This window comes from Psittacula echo (genome assembly GCF_963264785.1).
Source record: "Psittacula echo genome assembly, chromosome: 1".
In the NCBI taxonomy this organism is placed as follows: Eukaryota; Metazoa; Chordata; class Aves; order Psittaciformes; family Psittacidae; genus Psittacula; species Psittacula echo.
In genome coordinates, this window is record NC_137735.1 from 55,162,085 (window position 1) to 55,175,521 (window position 13,437).

The window sequence follows — 13,437 nt, forward strand, 5'->3', positions numbered from 1 at the left end:
CAAGATCAATTTAGGAGTGATCTATACCATTAATGAAACAGTTCTGGTTTCCATTTCTCCCACTAGGACCTCTTCTTTACTAGTTAATGTGCTTTCTAAGTGACTGTAGAAACTACACATGATTTTAATGCTCTCTACATTTTGCAAGCTTTAGTCTTAAGCTTTAGAGCAGGCTCCTCTCCATCATTTCTACTTCAAGAAAACAGCATGGTCTTCATGAAGTGGTTATGTGCTTAAACAAAAATCCCTCCCCAAACTTCACAAAGGGGCCAATCCAACAAGCCAATCCTGCTTTTTGTGCTACTGCTTTTCCAGATTCCAAAAACCTAACTTGCCCAGGATCTGGGAAATGGACATTGCAGTTGCGAAAACCAGCTGTGCAAAAACACTGACCCTCTGCTGTATACACAGGAAGTTTCATGCACCCATACACCACATATCTACAGTGTTTGACTGTCTTGCACTGCCCACTTTGGATCTGTAAGTGTTGTCAGGCACTAGACATTCTTTTCAACAATTCAGAGTGCTTTTCTACAGCTATTACAGTTCTAAACCATTTTGCTAATGATAGTACAGAGCAGAAAGAACTTTGTAATTTGCAAGGCAGAATCTGCTTTCAAGTAAAATTTGCAATTAGTATGTTCTCTAATACAGAAACATTTATTACCAGTAACAAAATGATTCAAATGTTCATATCTTCAAATTTGCTGTTATTTCTGCTTCTTCTATTTGAACCATGCTTAGTTCTGGCCGATTTAATACTAGTTGCTCCATTTTCTCAGGACAGTCTGTCAATACTAGTAGGAAATCTAATTGTGAATGTTTAGCTTCCAGATACTTTGCAGGATGATAATAAAGGTAGTATTTAATTACTTTCATTCAGATTTGCTTAAAGCACAATTCGGATTTTGTACCTTAAATAATATTCTTTGCCTTCTGAAACCTTACACGTTAAATTGCTATTCTCTCATGTTCTTGGAGTTACCAGAAATTGAAGCCACATGAAGTATATTTTACTCCAGTATTTCACTATTTAGGGAAAAGTGAATCAGTAAGACCAATCGAGAAATAGAACATCTAACAGTAAAAATGTACCAAACTTGTTTTTAAGGACATCATATGCGTGATCTAAATCTTTGCCAGCTATCTTATCTGAGAAACACAATCCTCACTTTTTGCCTTTCATGGTATGAATTTCCATTTGCAAGTAAGGTAAATCACAAGCTCCATCCTCCATCAATGATCAGTTCATTACCGGTCACATAGGCAGACTGAAATTACATAACAAGTAACAATTTTAACTAATTTACTATTAATTACATGGAAACACTTTTAATTTAAAGAAAAAAACCCCACCCTGCCATTCTTTTTATACAAGCATTTTTTGTTTTGTTTTACAAAAATACCTGAAAAAATAGAATACAAACAAACTTAGAAATGGAGACCTTTTGGCTAACTCGGGGGAGTGTATCAAAAGTATTATTAGAAGCAATACTCACATGGACTAGACTATAGATGTCTTACCTGCAGAAATAATACATCACACTATGATGTTATTAGCTCTTTAGCTTGGCAGAATCTGATCAGGTCAGCCAATAATTATAAGGACACCTAACTGAAAAGTTAAATCAGGCAGATTGTGAGGTAAGCAACTAAGCTGTTGGCATTCTTCTCTACATCAGTACTGAAGCATACTGAATATACTGGAAAACTGGAATTCTGTCTATGTATGGTTGTAAACCCTATGACCAGACTCAAAAAAATGAGTAGCTTTACAGGAACAATAAAACCAAGATGAAAACGGGAAACAGATTACTGAGAGATAGCAACATTAAGACAGCATTAATTCCATTAAAATATTGTGTTATGCTCAGTGGGACTGCTGGACAAGCCCAGATGAATCCAGCCCAGTTTTAGATTCATAGTAAATTTATAGCACCCAAAATACCTTGATACATGCTCATTAATATTGGTAGTACTTGCAGTGGTCATTAAGAGTTTGGTGTATAACAACCTCAGTGAGTCTGTGGTTTTTCTTATGCTGAAAGGGTAAATTCACTCTGAGCATTAGCCCTTTCACCTAAAATGGCCAGCAGTTCAACGCTCTTTGAATAGCGAATATGAATTTGCTCTTGAATAGTGAAGTTAAGTGATGATTACTAATTCTACCTCCTTAAAACATGACCTAGCCATGGTACAAATGTGGAAAAGCAGACAAGCCCATTTCTCATATAATTCAGGATGATCTGGGGTCAGTCAATTTGCTTGGATGACATCAAACCACCAGCCTACAGTACCAAACACCTAATGCCTTATCAATCACTGTCAACATTCAGAGTACTTCTTGCATTACAGGTTGAACTCGGTAAAATATTGTGGGCTTTTGTTTTTTGTTTTTTTGTAATAATCCATCTTAAAGACAATGTAAATCCTCCTAAAGCAACTTCTCTCTATTGTGAAACAGCACAGTAGCACAGGATTCTGCGACAGGAAATTTTGTTGATCATACTTACTTCATCAGAGGCCAAGTACACAAAGAGATGGGCCACTTCTTCAGCAGTAGCCATCCTACCAGTCCTCTGTCTGGCTAGAAAGTCTTTCAATGCCTATATACACAGGAGCATTTGGTATACCAAAAATGAAAACCAATTATTTTAATCTGACATGTATAAAGCAATACTGGAAATAAGCCATGAGACACAAATTCTTTTAATACACTGAGTAGGGAATTTATGCTAGACAAAGAAATTAGAATATTAACACTGGTATGAATTTCAGATTTAAAAACAGTAGGAGACTGGACCTAAATCTCTGGTTCCAGAGTAAACCCAGTGTAAGTCAGTTCTTCCTTTGGTGGTAGATATTCCCAGACCTTTCAAATGGGGGCTCACAGTTATCTAGTCAGTATGGGTAAGCATTCCAAACAATTTTGACACGCATAGCCAGGATGCCCTTTCTATTACGGTTTTGCACTAGTCTGTGGCTGCCACATGCCCCAGTAGAAAATATCTTCTACCTTTGCACCAGATGCTGTAACCAATGGTTGCAAATGCTTCCATAGATGACAGACTCTCTGTATTCAGTAAGCAATAGTAACCTTCTGACTCATTAAGACTTCTGTCTTGAGTACAAACTGACCAAAGTATTAAAGGAGACACTGCTGCTATGTTATCATTGGTACTCTGAAATAGGGAACATTCCTGAAAAGGGGCAAAGTGCCGCTGCATACGTGTATTTAAAGGGAGTTAAATGTATGTACACACCTGTTCTGGGTTAGGCCGGGCTTGGATTCTTTCCTGTAAAGATGGAGTGTCAACAGTTCCTATGCAGAATTTTAAATTCAGTGTTAAAAATCACCATCAGCAATCATGGCAAAAAGTGCTGTTCAGTGGTTCTGTCGAGAGCCAGTTGGCCACAGGATCTATTCAGCCAACTGGCCACAAGGATGATCGGAGGCTGAAGCACCTCCCGTATTAAGACAGGCTGAGAAAGTTGGGGCTGTTTAGCCTGGAGAAGACTGCATGCAGACCTCATGGCAGCCTTCCAATATCTGAAGGGGGCCTACAGAGGTGCCAGAGAGGGACCCTTCATCAGGGACTGTAGCAATAGAAAAGGGGTAATGGGTTTAAACTTCAACAGGGGAAGTTCAGGTTAGATATAAGGAAGAAGCTCTTTACTGTAAGGGTGATGAGGCACTGGAGCAGGTTGCCCAAAGAAGTGGTAAATGCTCCATTCCTGGCAGTGTTCAAGGCCAGTTTGGACAGAGCCTTGGGCAACATGGTCTAGTGTGAGAATCCCTGCCTAGCGCAGGGGTTTGGAAACTTAAGGTCCTTTCCAACCCTAAGTATTCCATGATTCTATCTGTATGTCTTAACACTTACATGTAACTTTGTAATACAATTCAGGACTGCAAAACTATAAATGTGGCATAGGATTCTAAATTTCAAGATAAGGCAAGACTCAGAATTGGATTCAATACTTTTCAGCTGGTTAAACCACGGCTAGCCTGGTAGCTAGCCCTTGCCTGCTCCTGTCTTTCTAGAGTATATATTTGAAAATAAACATTCAGGTAGTGTGCAATGCATATATAACGTGCATGTGCTGGGTTAACAGACTAAATATACAGCTTAACTACAAAAGTAACAACTTTTGTATTTTAAATCTCAAATGTTTCAAGCAGGTCCTGAACCTTTATGCTGTTGGTAACTTTAGTTACCACTTGCAAGTTAATTCTTTGTTAATAATGTCAAAGTAAATCAGGCCTTCTAGAATCTGCTCCAAGTTTACAAAATAATGTATGAATACTTACCAGGACATACGCAGTTGCATCTGATGCCTTGTTCAATGAAATCAGCAGCCACAGACTTTGTTAGACCAATAACTGCTGCCTTTGAAGTACTATATACACATCTGTTCACAACTCCTAACAGAAGGTCAGTGTGAAGGCAGTGTAGAAACATGTTAAAGAAAGAAAAAGAGAACCAAGTTTGTTCAATATGCACCTGCTGCTGGGCCCCAGCATTTCCTGTAGCACCTGTAGTCTCTTTGTAAGGACAGGGTAACAAAAATGCTGACTGCCAGAATTCTATGCAAGCACACATGAGAGCAAAGACCTTTCAGTAGTGTAAGTTTGGGGAGTAGTCAAAAAAGCTAACAAAGTAAAGATTTTGGAACAGCAGAGACCGATCTGTTGGTCACCATCAGGCTTCCTTGGGAAGCATAGCTACAATGCTGATGTAATTGTCATTTCTTTATTGTTTCTCTGAAGAACATATGTAGCAAGGTATCACTGGAAGCAGTTCCTTTTTATTTAATACAAACTGGTAGAAAGGATACTATTCAGTATAGATTCAAAAGCTCAGAGGCAAGTATCTTAGTATTTCTGCATTTTGCCATCCGTGTCCTTGTGTGTACAGACGAGTTGATGTGTGCTCTTTTTTTAATTTAACTGTATCCCTCCTCAGGATTGGCTGTACCCTCTCATTTCAAAGTTGTGCAAGGTTTATTTTGCAGTCCCATAATTTCTGAGATTTATGTAAGGAACTCTAGCAAGATACTGACCTTTAATGCTGGATGCCACAGAAGACATATTTATAATATTTCCAGATTTCTGTTTGAGCATCTGCAAAATAATACGTACGTCATTCAAATGCAGACTGTTTTGTTATCTGCAGATCCAGCACAGTAGCCCATAACAATCCACGGAACAGCCCTACATGCAATGGATACACAGGGCGGCAAAGCTTAATCGGCACAGATGGGTGCTTATCTCTTTTCATCTAGCAACTGAAGTAGTAAAGCAGAATCTGAAGTTCTCACTAAGTTCTTCTGAGTCATCTTGGGAGTGAAGACTATGACAGGAAAGGACTTTTTTCCTGTGATAGACACTTTGGAATTATTGCCCTTTTGTCACCACAGTATACGCTATGCAGTAACTCTGCTTATGCCATCTACCAATGCAGTTACTCACAGATCCCATTCAGACACTAGCTTTGCAGAAGACTAAATCACAACTCTAGCATCTTTGATTTGTAGCTAGATTTCTTCAAGTTACAACCTTTTCAGGCATTCCAAACCCAAGATGCTTAAAGCTGTTATATAGAAAACTTGAAAATAGGTATCAGCTTAAAAAACCCCATAAAACAAGAAGCCAAAAACCAAACCAAACAAAAAGGACTGGAACAAGATTGAAAAGAGTAACTGCCATCCAGCCATGGTCACAGCTTCCACATCTGGCCTTTGCATTTACAGGAATATAAACTCCTTATTCAGTTCACAAGTTTTTGTAGTCCCAAACCCAGTTATTATGTCAACAAGTGTCCTCGTGCTGCTACACTGTTCTGATATAACCAGCATGTTGCCATCAGTGGCACTGAATTGCTTCGTAAGATAGTTTCCAGAGTTCCATAAAATTCATGTTACTATACATTATTTACAATTATTTTGCGCAGCTTGTGCTATAGTAGAATGTGGTAGCACTGTATTGCAATGGCTCCCTTGCAGCTCTGCATTTGAAGGATTTTAGTTATGTATTACATAGTGCAAGCCCCTGAATGCATCTTCTCTACCACATCCTTTAGGCAGGATGTCTGCTTGAAGAACTATACAATGCAGAGAATGTTTTAGAAGCTGCATACTAGCATTTTTATCTCAAATCCCATGCTGTCACAGTGGCAACAACTTAGATCTCTCACACTTTAAACACAGTGCAGCAGAGACTAAAAAATCACAGGCAAGCAATCCTTACCTTAGGAAGGAATGTCTTAATCATTAGATACATGCTGCGAACATTGAGGTTCATAGTGAAGTTCCAGTCTTGATCCTCACAGTCCAGAATGGTTCCATGATGAACAAACCTAGAATAAGTGCATGAACTGGACTAGTCTGTGGTTTACACTTCTGTGGCTTTTAATGCAGATTTGCCCATATAATTTTGCAGTAGATAACTCTTCCAACCCTGAAAAGGAGGGACTAGAGTTCTTTTAAAGAAAGCAAGCAACAGTGTATTTCTCCTGATGAGTATCAGGGACACAAGGCAGACTCAGTATGTGCAAAGAAATGCTTGTCAGTAGGGACAAAACAAAACCAAAGCAAAGGAGAGCAGTAGCAGACCCTCAGCTTTGCTCACTGTTGTGCTAGGAGGGCCAGAGCCATCAGTGCTGGGCATCCACAGAGTGTGAAAACACAACAAATTCAAGAGCTATTCTGTCTTGGCCTGGGTAATGTGGCTACACATGAGAAGTTCAGGTTTGATGAAAACACATGAAAGTTTGTCTTAAAGGCATAAAGTGAATTAAAGCAAAAGAAATAAAATGCATTTAAGTAAAAGGAAGTACTTCTGGAAGACAGGGAAAACTGGAAAAAAATGTAGGATCAAATAGAAGCTTGTTACCCTGCAATGTTACAGAGGACGTCAATCTTTTCAATATCCTTGGCCAGATTTTCTATCTGCTCCTTTTTGGTGACATCCAGAACACGTATTTGAATGCCTAGAAAAACACAGTATTTGCTTCACTGTATTTGACTAAGGATCATTGGTTTATTTTTCTGAGCTGCTAACGATTGACAATTTAAGGCAGTGGGTTGACAGGGAGCAGTCCCCCTCAGTGGTGCACCACAACATAGAGACTCACTGACTGAGAGCTGCACTTAATCATGAGGTTAGTGCAGTGGTTAAATCAGGACAGCAATAGACAGCAGGTCATGCTTCCTAAAATTTCAGAAGGGAATTAAAAAAAGATCAACTGATATGATTTGTTGTAACAGCATCACACAAGCAGACGAGCTAACATCATTTACCGCAAAAACATTTCCAATAAGCTTGAATTCCACTATACTCTCAAACTGAACAATTACAGAATCTGTATAATCATGACAAACTTCCATGTCCATGTATTTAAAAACACATAAGAAAAAACCTCCAAACAAACACCACCACCAAAATCCACAACTACCAAACACCTTATATTCAGTCAGACTTCTCGATGTTCCAGATTCTTTCTGTTGACTTTCATCTTTCTGCTGTGGGCTTCTGAGAAAAGTATTTGCTTGAAGGTTTTTTCTTGTGTGTTTTTAAATGTCATTATTATTTTAAAACCATGAGGGCAGTTGCACCGGAACAGGGGCCTGCAGAGGTTGTTGACGAAATTCCATCCTTGGAGATATTCAGAACTTGACTCAACACAGCCCTGAGCAACCTGCTCTAACCACAGCTACTATGAGCAATAGGCAGGACTGTAAGGACAGTGCAGGCAAGACATTTATGACCTCCAGAGGTCTCATCCAGCATACGTGATTCTAGACATACTGTAAAGCTCTTTGTAAAGCATTTGAGTGATATCTAAATTATGGGAGAATTTGATCTGAAACTGATAAACCCCTCTTTCTTTTGAAGCCAAACTGACAAGTCCTTTAACAGGTTTTATATGCCTTAGTTAAATGATACAGACACTTTTGAAGAGATTTGTGTATAACGATGCAATTAAGACTACAGGCTGATGATTTACATCAGCACTGGAACTACCTCTCCTGGATAAAATTTAAAGACCACAATGTGCCAAGCCTTGATGAATTACAGTTTAACTAATCGTATGTCAAAGGAGTTGAAATGGCTCTGAGTATATGGAAAATTACCTCTTGTGACCACAACAGCAGAAGGAAAAAAACCACACAGTTGAAAACTTAACACTTTTCTAAACACCTGCAGAATAAAGCTGGAAAATTCCTAAAGTTCCCAAAGAGTTACAAAGGGATTGCTTGTGATGAACTCCAGTCAATACAGATCAACGTTCACTCTAAAAGCTGCACTAGAGAAAAGTGCTTTTGCATATTTGACTGTCACCCTATAACAGGAATTCCTTAAATCCAATTCATTCCGTCAAATTAAGTTGGAAGAATTTTCAGTTGTAAAATACATCCCAGTCTTACTTTTTATTTCCAGACTGAAAAATTATTTTTATATGATGGTGCACACTTGTGTCACTTATGATTAAGAAACACAGCTATGCAAAACTACTCCTTGCAGTATGTTCCTGTGACATCAGCAGGAATGTCATCTTAAGGCCTGACCATTTGTGCAAATGGAACAGGCTTATTTAATGTTGCAGGGTTAGTTTCTGAAGGCATAGTAAACTCTAGTAGGCAGCTACCCTCATAACGCATTCCTTTGTAACTACGTGCCATGGAAACGCAAGACACTAAATTTACTTTTGGTATAGCTGGATGTTAGCTGTTGCGATGAGTGAAAAGCATTCTGTGCCTTTTAGAGTGCTGTGTTTGACAATTAGCCTAGTGATCTCAAAAGATAACTGAAATGGGTGCTATCTGGGAAGCAGAAATGAGCTGCTTCTGTGACACAAAAACCTCAAGTTATTTCGAATGCCTTGAATAATACTCTGTCTGATATGCTGGTGTTGCTGTATGTTACATGCTGAACCTCTGCCATTCCACATCACAGAACGAAGCAATGCCAACATCTAAAGACTTAGTCTGGATATTTTCCTTTTTTTTTTTCTGGTCTTTTGGAGTTTGCCCTATCTCCAAGTTAGATTTCAGCCATTCTACACCAAAACTTGCAAGAGCTGAACCAACAGCTACTGTAGGTCATTTACCTGGATATTTCTCCAGCTCTTGCAACTTAGGCTCATTGATGTCTGTAGCAATGACTTTGGCTCCTTCTTTTGCAAAAGCCTGAAGAATACAAGAGAAGCAGTTTATATTTAGATATTCCAGATCTTACCAGAAATAAATTCTGTTTCCTCCTCCTTTCCTTTTTGGCTTGAATCAAAGTTGGCTGAAGGCAGTTGATCTCTCACTTTTAATTTAGGGCATGTCAGGGAGTAATAGGCATCACTTACCACACATCTTGAGGACAATTCAGTAACTATATGTGATACAAGACAAGAGTTAACATCTTTTCCTTAAACTATGGAATCCATAAATACAGTATAATAACAGTAACCAGACTAAGACAACTGGTGCTATTATTACCCTTATTAGCTGCATGGACACTAGTAAACCTGTTACAAACAGTTAGGGCTAGAATTGTCTGTCTTGTTGGATTTAAATGGGATTTGAGAGATAAAGGCACAAGTCATAAAAAGAAATGGCAATATAGAACCTTTATGAAAATACTTTGCAACCAAGCCATTGGAATAGAGCAATATTAAAATAAACATGACTTTCTTTGGCACTTAACTGGAGATACTGTCATTCGTAATGCTGCCCTCAAAATCTGCTTTCTCTGCACTGTGATTACTGATAAATCAACAGCTATGCTAACGAAGTAACCTCTGTCAAAATTATTCTGACATCTCAGACTGTAGCCCCTAATCTTCAAAATAAGCATCTCAAGTGCAGCTTAAAAGGACAGTGGCATTAAACAAAAGTGGACTTCCTTCCATGCTTGTTGGGTATTTACAAATTTACAATTATCTACTCCTTTGGACTAAGTGTTTTAATGTAAGTGCCAAGATTAGAAGTCTCCTGCATTCTTAACTGCATGCATATGAAATGAACTAGGATTGGCAGAAATCCTTCTTACAGGAGCTTTTCCTGGCTTGTTGATTACAATACGGAGATACTGAAATAACCCCACTAGCTTCTCTATCTGCTATGGAAGAATGAAATAGCAGGGGAAGAACTGGTCAAAAGGAATTAAAAGGTAGCCAGAAAATTAATACATATGTTGAATTCTGTTCAAGTAATTGAATTCTAAATTATTTCTCACAGTTGCTTATGGTGAACAACACTGTAGCTGTGCAGTTGGTATCATGTAGACTTAGTTATGTCAATGATTAATGTAGATAAAATATCATTGTTTTACTATAGGGTGTAACAGGAAATATTCCTTCTATCCTTATCTTCTTCCAGAGGAAAGCAGCAGAGATATAGGATTAAAGGTACAGACAGTACCAGCTATATATTGTTAAAAAAGCAGTTGCAGCTGTTCTTGAATCTTGCCCTTATCCTTGCCTGATGTCACCACTTGGAGCCTCAGACTTTCAGAAATTCAAACAGCACAATGGATGCAGCACAATGACTCTATTATTCCCTGATTTTTTCAATGAATAGTTCTGGCTTCATCTGCGGCTTATGAATTCAAGAACTTGTTTGGTGCGGCTGTCTCTGGACAAGCTAGTATTAGAGACCTAGCTTAGGTACAGGAAAACAAACTTTTTTTCCCACTTACTATAGCAGCTGCTCGTCCAATCCCCTGTGCTGCTGCTGACAGCAGTATGACCTTCCCATCAAGCCGACCCATGCTGCTGATCTGCGCAGACAGAAGATGTCACAGAATCTTTAACAAAAAGATGAGCCAACAACATTCCCTGGGAATCAGATACAAATGCATTCCAAAAACTAGACATGATTCTGAGTACCTCTGCCATCAAATTGCTTCACAGACTGTTCTGTTTTGCTGCAGTGTGGTCCTGAGTCACCCAGGGTGCTGAGGGGAGGCTGCCTTAATCTTTGTTTTGGTTTAGTTTTTTAATATAGTACGAAACTAAAAAAACACCAGAAGGTATCTGAGCCCAAAAGCCAAGCTTTTTTATAGCAGAAGCCAGACTCTGTTTTTTCTTAAACAGGGGAAAAAAAAAAAAAAAGTTAAGATGAAACAGAAGCACAGCAGTTCATAATCCTGTGCTTCCACTGGCTATTGTGTTCTTAGAAAGCAGGTCTGCCTTCTATTCCTCCTAAGCTCATCAACTTCCTAGATTGCAATAAATTCCACACAATACACCCTGGGCCTTGGTGTTGGCTCTGAATTGTCTCAGGAAACTTCCAGCACTGCAAATACCCAGCTCCAATAAGGCAGAGAGGAGAGGAGAATGATAAAGCTCTGTCCTCTCTTGCCCTTCTCACCTTCCTTGCTCTCAGGGGACTACTGAGCATGCTTAGGACAAGCAATAAGGAACCTCTAGGATGTTCTACCTTACTCAGTGTGTAGCAGCCAAAAGGCAAAACGTTGCCCTCTTCTCTCCTGCCCAAGCACACACTTTGAAATGTTGTGGCATGTTTAAAGAAAAACAGCATGTAAAGTTGCAGACAAATAACTAAAAGCGAATGCAACCCTCTCCCTCCTGTGGATTTTCCATTATGTAAGGGACAAACTACCAAATAGGATATTTCAGAGTGAAGCCATTGCGTTTCAGTCAGAGTGCAGTATCTGATATTTGTTAACTGGGTTATCAATAAGCAAAACTTTCTGCACTTTTAGCCCACAGCGCAAAATTTGTTTATGTATCTATGAATGTAGAAAGGCATCCCAAGAACCTGAAGTCTTAAAAAACATACATGAATCCAACATACCAAGTACTTCACTGAGAATTTAAGATAAAGATACCATAATCTCCCCTAAATTAACAGACAATGCTGTCATCTAGAGATGCTCAAATCTGAGCTGTGGCTCAGATTGCAAAATCAAATTCAGTGTCCTGTATGTTAAACCAAATTATTAATTCATCTGATTTTGTCCAGAAATCCTGTCTATTTTCTCAGCAGCTTTTCCCTACAAAAGTGGCAGCAAAAACAGTGTTCCCCTGAAGATTACAGATTCAACAATCAGACTTCTGAAGAAACTGAATGGAAAAATTCTTTCTATTCTAATATATAAATAAAAAGACTTAATGGTTTTAAGTGAGAGTTACAGCTTATGTATCAAGACCAACCAACTTCTCCAACATGAGTCCTTCCCACAGGCTGCAGTTCTTCAGAAACTGCTCCAGCGTGGGTCCCTTACATGAGTGCAGTCCTTCATAAACATGCTCCTCCAGTGTGTGTCCCCCGCAGGGTCACCGGTCCTGCAGCAAACCTGCTCCAGCATGGGCTCCTCTCTTCATGAGCCACAGTTACTGTCAGGACTGTGCTCCAGCACAGGCTTCCCACGGGGTCACAGCCTCTTTTGGACATCCCCCTGCTCTGGCATGGGGTCCTCCCTGGGCTGCAGGTGGGTATCCACTCCACCATGGACCTCCATGGGCTGCAGGGGAACCATTGCTCCAGCACCTGGTGTACCTTTCCCTCTTTCTGCACTGACCTGGGTGTTTGCAGAGCTGTTCCTTCCACTCCTCTCTGTGGCTGCAATTGCTCCTGTGCAACAACTTTTCCCCACTTTTTAAACACATTATCCTAGAGATGCTACCACCATTACTGATGGGCTCAGCCCTGACCAGCAGCTGGTCAGTCTCAGATCCGGCTGGCATTAGCTCTGTCAGACACCTGGGAAACTTCTAAATGCTTCTCACAGAAACCAGTGCACTATTTCTTCCCTCCTGCTACCCAAATCTTATATGCTCTCTGAAGGCAGAGGAAGCTTTTTGGAGTCTTTTTTGTCACATGTATCTTTTCAGCAGAAAACAGACAACAAAACCTGATCAGTTCAAGTACTTATGTAAATCACCTTAACGTGATTTGTAAGCTCAATACACTATAGATACATTTTTCAGCCTAATAAACACGCACAATAAATATTTTTCAAACAAGCAAGCACAAGAAATACATTTTTCAATCTAACAATCAGTTTTTATGAACATTTGCCGATTCTATGAGGCATTTAAAAATAAATGCTAATACAGTCACTCACCAAGCGAGTGCAATCTGCACGTTGTATTTCCTGACCTTCGTACACAATGACGTACAGGATCTTTTCTGCTGTGCTCATTGGGAGTCGTAGTCTAAGCGGTGAATTTAGCTAGAACGTAATTTCCTGTTGAAACGTTGAAATGCCGCCACCTACCGAAACTTGAGACTAAATGCTGTGGTTTTATTCCTACAGAAGAAAGAACAAAAAAAAAGCACCAGCGTTCACCATCCATTCTCCTTAAGGAATTCAAGAAATCCACAGGATTCTCACCAGCACAGGGCAGAGACATGGTTTTTTCGCCAAGCAATCTCTCTTTAAGCCATATAAGCTACCTAATTCCGAACTAGGACAAT

The 13,437-nt window shown here is 39.4% G+C and overlaps 1 protein-coding gene across 1 annotated transcript; it reads right to left on the minus strand.

Moving 5' to 3' along the window:
• Positions 1–1,217: 1,217 nt before the first annotated feature.
• Positions 1,218–11,564, minus strand: LOC308232826 (dehydrogenase/reductase SDR family member 6; the record flags this gene model as incomplete). The annotated part of the gene is made up of 9 exons (XM_080638968.1): positions 10,691–11,564; positions 9,111–9,189; positions 6,893–6,989; positions 6,248–6,356; positions 5,062–5,122; positions 4,310–4,423; positions 3,264–3,322; positions 2,514–2,606; positions 1,218–1,271 (listed from the first exon to the last, which is right to left on the minus strand). The coding sequence occupies exons 1-9, from the start codon at positions 10,760–10,762 to the stop codon at positions 1,218–1,220; spliced, it is 738 nt and encodes a 245-aa protein (XP_080495094.1). The 5' UTR covers positions 10,763–11,564.
• Positions 11,565–13,437: the final 1,873 nt, after the last annotated feature.